The sequence below is a fragment of the Ruditapes philippinarum genome, unplaced genomic scaffold (genome assembly GCF_026571515.1).
Source record: "Ruditapes philippinarum isolate M1 unplaced genomic scaffold, ASM2657151v2 ctg13004_1_1_1_1, whole genome shotgun sequence".
NCBI lineage: Eukaryota > Metazoa > Mollusca > Bivalvia > Venerida > Veneridae > Ruditapes > Ruditapes philippinarum.
In genome coordinates this window covers 16,429-24,842 of record NW_026859495.1, presented here as the reverse complement: position 1 = coordinate 24,842, position 8,414 = coordinate 16,429, and the positions used below count along the sequence as shown (strand labels likewise).

The 8,414-nt window shown below is 36.3% G+C and overlaps 1 protein-coding gene across 1 annotated transcript; it reads right to left on the bottom strand.

Moving 5' to 3' along the window:
* Window positions 1-443: 443 nt before the first annotated feature.
* On the bottom strand, window positions 444-1,770 carry LOC132756698 (uncharacterized). Its single transcript, XM_060747829.1, has 2 exons — window positions 934-1,770; window positions 444-881 (listed from the first exon to the last, which is right to left on the bottom strand). The coding sequence occupies exons 1-2, from the start codon at window positions 1,768-1,770 to the stop codon at window positions 444-446; spliced, it is 1,275 nt and encodes a 424-aa protein (XP_060603812.1).
* Window positions 1,771-8,414: the final 6,644 nt, after the last annotated feature.

Here is an 8,414-nt window from a genome sequence, read left to right as displayed (position 1 = left end):
TTCCATCCTCTTTCTTTACATGTGTCTGCCAAGTCTTGGTATTTCCCCTTCTTGATCTCATGGGACTCTTCTACTCTCTCTTCCCAAGGAACAGTGAGTTCTACCATCACCATCAACTTCGGAGACCTTGACCACATTACTTTATCTGACCGGAGGGATGTGTGAGTCACTTCCTCTGGGAACTTTAACTTCTTCCCAAGGTCTACCAGCATTTCCCAGTTCTTTGAATCATGTAAAATGCCAGTATAGTTGATTTTGCAGACTTCTTCAACCCCCTCTTTAACAAAGTTGATAAAGTATGGTCCAGTCTTTTTCAACGGTCTATCTTTCTTTCTCTCTTTCTCCAGGACGTCCGCCATTTCACGAAGAACTTGGTCGTGGCGCCATCTGTATCGTCCCTGGGACAGTGCAGTATTACATGATGACATGATATGGCGTAATGATCATACATTCCCGCAAAGTAGACAGCTGGGATCTTCTGACAACTTCCACAGTTTAAGATTTGTTGGGGAGGGTAGTAGGTCGTAAACAGATCTAAGGAGAAAACTCAATTGAAGTGGCTCATAACTCCACAGCTCCTGCCAGGTTAACTGCCTCTCTGGCAAGTTCCACTTCATCCAGCTTCCCTGAGAACCAAGTTGGACTGATCTTGATGACCGTGTTTCATCTTCTGCTCTCCTTAGTTCTGTCTGCACCATTGATCTTCTCTCCACTTTATCAGAATCTCTCCATCTCTGTTTGAACCTGATACCTAGTCCTTCTCTGCCCTTGTTTGTCGTTCCTACAATATCCTGGAGCTTTAAACTACTTTCAGCTTGGTCTACTGCCTGCTTAACTGACCATTTCCTCCCAGTTCTTACTTCAATTCCTGCTCCACTGATCTTCTCATCAGACGATCAGCTTCTCGACTAAACTGATGGGGATTTCATTGACCATCAATGGCCAGATAAGTCTAGCTAAAAGACCGTGCTGGAAGATCCATGCTTTGTACTTTCCAGGGAGTTCTGACTTGTCTATTCTCTTTAGCCCTTCTTCAACTTGCTGTTTTAGTCGTCCTTGGCTTTTGGTGTCCTTGAGTGTAGAATCAAACCACTTTCCCAAACACTTTACTGGGTTGTTGACTAATGAAGGAATCTCTTCTTTCTGTATAGTTAGTTTGAATCTGTCTGTTACCTTCCCCTTCCTCACTACCAAACACCTTGACTTTCTTGGCTTAAATAACATCCTTGCCCATGACACTGTTTCATCAAGTGCGTGCAGAATCCATCTCGCGTGGATGTGGGTTTCTGTGGTGATAGTCATGTCATCCATGAATCCCCTATTGGATGGGAGACGAATGCCGGCATTCGTCTGTGGACCTCTTGATTCCCTCTCTGCTGCTCGGATGATCATGTTCATACCCATAACAAACAATATGACAGAGATGGTGCATCCTGTGACAATGCCTTTCTCCAGTGGAACCCAATCTGTGGTAAATCTACTGCATGAGAACCTCAAATGGATGTTACTGAAGTAGCTTGTGACCAAATTTCTTGCTTGTTCTGGAACATGGTAGTGCTGTAGTGCCTCAAGAATAAGTTGGTGGGGTATGGAGCCATAAGTATTTGCAAGGTCAAGCCATACTACTGTAAGGTCTTTTTGGTTGATTCTTGCCTCGTGTAGCAGTTGTGTGAGCGCACTAGTGTGCTCCGCGCAGCCAGAGAGTCCTGGGATTCCACCTTTCTGTACAGACGTGTCGATATACTTATTTTCTATCATATATGTTGTCATTCTCTTGGCTAGGATGGAGAAGAAAATCTTTCCTTCCACACTCAACAATGATATGGTTCGGAACTGTGTTACATTCTTCGAGTTCTTCTCCTTTGGGACAAGACAGCCCTCTGCTGTCTGCCAGCAATTTGGAATGCTTCCTTTCCTCCATACCACCCGTAAAAGTGACCATAGTGTTCTTAAAAGCTTTGGGCATTTCTTATACACCTTGTATGGGATGCCACTAGGGCCTGGGGCAGAACAAGAGCGTGCTTTCTTTACCACATCGTTTATTTCTTTTCATGTGGGCTCCTTCATGTTTAGCGGAATGGCAGGCTCGTCTACTGGTTTGATTCTTCCGCATTCTCCCAATGATTCGCTTCGGTGTGGGTCAGAATGGGTTTCCTTAAGGTACTCTTCCACCTCATTTCGACTTCTCTCCAGCTTACCACATTTCTCCTCGCCCAATAGATCTTTCGTAAATTTGTATGGGTTTGATATGAAAGCTGTTCTTTTCTTTGTCTTTTCCCTCCTTTTTCGTCTAAGTCTTTCAGCATTGGTCAGCGACTTGAGTCTTGATCGTATCTGCTCTCTGAGTTGCTTAATCCCTTCCTTCTCAACCGTACTTGATTGCTTGTACTGCTTCCTGAGAGACCGCAGTTCTAGTCGGATCTTCTTTATTTCACACAGTCGTCTGTTAGGGACTGGAGGTGGTTGCGGGAGATTGGGTTTATTTTCTAAGCCAAATCTTTCCTTCCCAAGTGTGTATATTAGTGAAGTAAGTGCCTCCAATTTCCTTCCCACTGCTCCGATGAGTGTTGACAGTAGGACTAAGTATAAGTCTTCGTCAAACAGTGCCCAGCCTTTGTCGTTCATCTTTGGCCAAGCAATCTTCTGTTTCCTCTCACTAGAAGTTGACTGCTGCTTTTCATTGACTAGGTCGTGTGTCACCCTGGTACTTCCTGCAAGTGGTGATGTTCGCCATGACTCTGGGAAGGTAAGTAGATCTTCGGTGCTATTTTCTGTGACTGAGACTCTCTTAAGTTGTATTGAATTCCAACCATTATAGTCTTCCAGTTATGCTCCGGACAAAAATATTATATATAAGCAATGGGAAAGTAACAAAGGGAAATAACTCTGTAATTACTTTAGATAGAGTTATGGTTTTTGTGTTATGCACTTCCTCTTACTGTGCTTGACCATTCTATGAAGTTGTTTTGAATTCCAACCAGTAGTTTTCAAGTTATGCCCCGGACAACGAAAAATAACAAAGGGCAATAACTCTATATTGAGTCATGATGGACTTGATGGTTCTTGTGCATTGCACTTCCTCTCAATGTGTTTGACCATTGTATGAATTTATATTGAATTCCAACCATTAGTTTTTAAGTTATGGTCCGGACAAAAGAAAGCAATGGAAAAGTAACAAAGGGCAATAACTCTGAAATTACTTTAGATAGAGTTATGATTCTTGTGCACTGCACTGCCCCTTATTGTGCTTGACCATTGTATGAAGTTGTTTTGAATTCCAACCAGTAGTTTTCAAGTTATGCTCCGGACAAGGAAAAGTAACAAAGGGCAATAACTCTGTAATTAGTGAAGATAGAGTTATGGTTCTTGTGCACTGCACTCGCTCTCAATGTGCTTGATCACTGTATGAAATTGTATTGAATTCTAACCATTAGTCTTCAAGTTATGCTCCGGACAAGGAAAATGCAACTGACGTCCGGACCGACCGATCGACCGACCAACCGACCACCGGGTGACACCTATATACCCCCCACCACTTTTTTTGTTTTGGGGGTGTAATAAAAACACAAACAAAACAACCAACCAGATAATGTAGTGTCATCGTGGCATATTTCTCCATTTCATCAGGAGTAGTCATGTGTTCAATAGTATCCGGATGTCTGAAACCGGTGCAAAAACAATACTTATTTACTTCTAGCAAATGTCATAAATGGAACTGATAAAGAATCATAAATGGGTTTCTTATTATGATTGTTCTTATATCTTTCGTAAAACAAAATTGGAAAAAAGAATTGATGTTATGAAACAAAATAAGAATAGAATAAATATATTTTAATGATATGAGTATAAAGCTAAATATGGCTTGTTTGTAACTTAATTAAAATCATACAACTTAAAAAGTGGTCATATTACGTAGAAGCGGGTCGGTCGTAATTTCAGGTCTTTCAGCAACTGAATTATATAGGAAAAAAATTCCGGACCGGAAAAAAGGGGGCGGTACGTAATATCATTTTGCTAGTAATAAGGGGTCTGTTGTAAAACAAACTTTACTGTACTAATGTACCTATATTGAATCATCAAAAGATGTTTAAAGTGGATTGGGCATGCATGTAATTATCTCTAAATCTACTACATGTATAAACAGGAAGAGGTAAAGGTTACCCATTGCAGACGTCATTTTCCACCAGGGCATATATAACTATCAACGGATAATCTCCGGTCCTGTTCCTAAATAAACTGAAAATAAACAACCTGTCCATGTTAATACATGTATACATATTAAGTTATTTACGCATATTACAATTATATGGCATATGATGAGGAAAAAATGAATGTGTAATGTTCATTATTACAAAATCTAAAATAATCGTTTTCTTTTGATGTATTGAAACATAATGCTGAAAGAATTATTCAAAATTTAGTAAAGTAAAAAATTCATAAATTTATATTCCTAAAATTCACAGTATAGTAAGCTGCTATTATATTTCTTATTCAATCTAGAAATATGATTTTATATTACAAATTTATACACAAATAAAGTTCATATGAATGTGATATTTTGAAGTATTGGATGGAATCACTTTTATTTTCAGACTTTAAGAAGGTAAATAGTGTGCTTTTTTGGATCATGCTGACCTTAACCTTTGACCTTATAACTTCTTAGTGAATCTGGCAGGTAGTTAGCTGATTACCAAGGTGCATACATGTGTGAAGTTACAAGGCTTTGGACAAAAGCATTTTTATTTTATTGTCAACATTAATATTTGCTACTTTAGATCACAATAACCTTGACCTTTGACTTCATGATTTCTGAGTGATTCTGGCAGGTATTCAGCTCATCCAGGTGCATAAATATTTGATATTAAGTTAAAAGGCTTTGAACAAAATTTTTATTTTATAGTCAATATTAATGTTTGGGTCACAGTGTTCTTGACCTTTGAAAGGAAATAACATAATAGCCGTAACATGACATTTCCAACATAGTGGTCATATGACAAAATCGTAGAAACATTACATGACAGTTGACACCATTTTTTTTTAATTATACGATACGCACTTTTCCAATCAAAACTGTGCAGTTTTTAAACAGTGAGCACATCAGTTGTATATGTAAGCAAAAAAAAGTGTTACTGCACTAAAATTATAAAACTGTTCACAACAATGATGACGGTTTTCCGCAGTTTTAATATATGGGTAGAAATGACTCCTTTTTACAGCATAAAGGTTAAGTATAAACTGCACTGATAAACTTGTTCTGGTAACCTTGAACCCCTGAATCATTTCCTGAATCGTGATCTTAAGTACCGAGAAAGAAAATTTCAAGGAAGATATGAGTTGAAAAATCTAATGAGCCATGTCATGACAAAACCAACGTAATGTGTTTGCGACCAGCATGGATCCAGACCAGCCTGCGCTACCGCGCAGTCTGATCATGATCCATGCTGTTCGCTATCAGTTTCTTTACTTATAATAGGATTTGTAAGCGAACAGCATGGGTCCTGATCAGATGCGCAGGCTGGTCTGGATCCATGCTGGTCGCAAACAACCCATTATGTTGGTTTTGTCATGACGCGGCTCTTAAAGGACTCTTGACATATTGTCCTTACACAGAGATAATTAAACAATAATTACATGACTATTCTTTTGATTGTTATTTTTTTATTTCCAGTGTCAAGATGTTTTCCACGTATTTGTCTTTCTCTGTAACATGTTGTGGCTGATATGTATATATAAATTGGAGTAAACACTTTAATGTAAACAGAACAAGGAAGATATCAATTGTTTTATATAGCGGACACTCCAAACAAGAGTATATAATTGAGAGACAATTGTCAAGTTTAGTAGATGTCGGTGTAAGACGCTTGAAGTTGTTGAAATCCCGTCCTGCTTAATTTATATAAAATTAAAGGGAAAATAAAATTTCCTTGAATTTATATCATTAGACATGTTGTAAGTAGCATGACTCAAGATCCATACTTACTTTCATAACAATAAGGACAAGAGCTGTCGGTAGGACAGCAACGCTCGACTATTCTAAGTGCTTGATAGTAAACAAAATGCTTGATACAGTTACATCTTCCTGTTTACAGGTTGGGTAATGATGGTGAACAAGTGTGCAAAGTTTCAAAGCCATATGTCAATTGACTTTGAAAATATTTGAGGTATTACAAAAACTTTAACGTAAATTCTAAGTCGAAAAATGGGCATAATTCTGTCAAAATGCTTGATAGAGTTACCTCCTCCTGTCTGCAGGTTGAGGTCATGATGGTGAACAAGTGTGCAAAGTTTCAAAGCCATATGTCAATGGAATCTGAAAATATTTGAACTATTACAAAAACTTTAACATAAGTGGTTACGCCGACGCGGACGCCGACGCTCGGGTGATTACAATAGCTCTACTTATTCTTATCGAATAGTCGAGCTAAAAATGTATTTTAAAGTAAAATATTGTGAAGCATACAAAAGAAGGAATATTATTTTCACATTGCATACAAGCCAAGTAAATTACCAAACATATTTCAAAACAGGCAATATGGCCCCTACTGCATCAGGCAAGCTGAAGACATTGGTGATTTTTATTTTACCAATATTTTGAGTTTTTATTTTAAATGTACTCTGTCAAGTCGTTGTAATAGTTTATGCTAATAAGTGAAAGTCTGGGTTTTTATTTCTTGAGATAAAACCCATATCATACAGTATAAGTATTAATTCACTGTAATGATTTACCTGAATATTCTATTTGTGACTATATAAGAGACTATACAGTTATGTTTACTATATCTATAACTTTGATAAAAGAAAATTATCAATACAAATAATTATAATATCGCTAGACAAAATCTAACATGTTTTACATATGAAATTGCCCCTAAAATTCAGAACAATTTTTAACACTAACAATGTTAGTCTAGTCTGGTATGATATAAATCAAAATGTAAAATCTAAAATATTCAAGGTAAGATAAATTGAAACATGACTATTTGAACTGAAAACTTTCTTGAACAATAATTACAAGTGCTACCGTGTATTTCATCATATCAACAGTTCAGGGCTCAATATTTTGATATACATTTTACAGATTTGCTACTTTTCTTCATTCCATATTTACGCCTACAGTATGAAATGAACTGAATAATGAGGTAAATGTACATATTATCTTTTTTGACCAAATATAATATCATTATTTTGATATGTCTTCAATCAACAATGTCAGTATTTAGCAAAACAGACGCGATGTTGTAACTGAGAAAAAATTCTGATAGTGACGAAAATTTCTTGACAATCTTATGTTACTTCGATACTGTGTGAGCTAATAAAGAAAAAATAAATATACGTTCTACCGCCACTTGGCATATCATATGAAAAGGACAAACATCTAGTATAGATCTAGTTGTCTGACCATGCAACATGTTGTTACACGAACTTAAGATAGCTTACAATTGATATGGTAATCTTAAACAAAGTACACATTCTTTATGTAATGTGTAAGGTATGTATTCTTTATGTAATGTGTAGGATATGTATTCTTTATGTAATGTGTAAGGTATGTATTCTTTATGTAATACTGTAGGATATGTATTCTTTATGTAATGTGTGAGGTATGCATTCTTTATGTAATGTGTAAGGTATGCATTCTTTATGTCATGTGTAAGGTATGCATTCTTTATGTAATGTGTAAGGTATGTATTCTTCATGTCATGTGTAAGGTATGCATTCTTTATGTAATGTGTAAGGTATGCATTCTTTGTGTAATGTGTAAGGTATGCATTCTTTATGTAATGTGTAAGGTATGTATTCTTCATGTCATGTGTAAGGTATGCATTCTTTATGTAATGTGTAAGGTATGCATTCTTTATGTAATGTGTAAGGTATGCATTCTTTATGTTACGTGTAAGGTATGTATTCTTTATGTAATGTACGTGTAAAGTATATATTCCTTAAGTAATGTGTAGGGTATGTATTTTTTATGAACTGTGTAGGGTATGTATTCTTTATGTAATGTGTAAGATAAGTATTCCTTATGTAATGTATAAGGCATGTATTCCTTATGTAATGTGTAAGGTATGTATACTTTATGTAATGTGCAAAGTATATATTCCTTATGTAATGTCTAGAGTATGTATTCTTTATGTAATGTGTAAGGTATGTATTCCTTATGTAATGTGTAAGGTATAAAAAGCACAACATAGACATTTAGAAAGCAACAAGACATCTGTTCTTGTTAAATTTTAACATTCCATTAAAAAACACATTCGCATCCAAAATTTAGGGTTATATATGTCACAATTGTGTACTATAATTACATACTTTACTTCATCATACATAGGACAGTCAAACTCAACATTAAAGACCACATTTAATTGAGAATAAAAAAATGGAAAAGGTTAGGCCCAGATAAAGAGTGCTTGACTGTA

Bases quoted from the DNA above. Each gene is read 5' to 3' on its own strand.
- LOC132756698 (XM_060747829.1), bottom strand. From the start codon at position 1,770: ATGACAACATATATGATAGAAAATAAGTATATCGACACGTCTGTACAG. The intron at 882-933 runs GTCAATGAAATC...TCTGATGAGAAG, and splicing joins GACTTATCTGGCCATTGATG to ATCAGTGGAGCAGGAATTGA.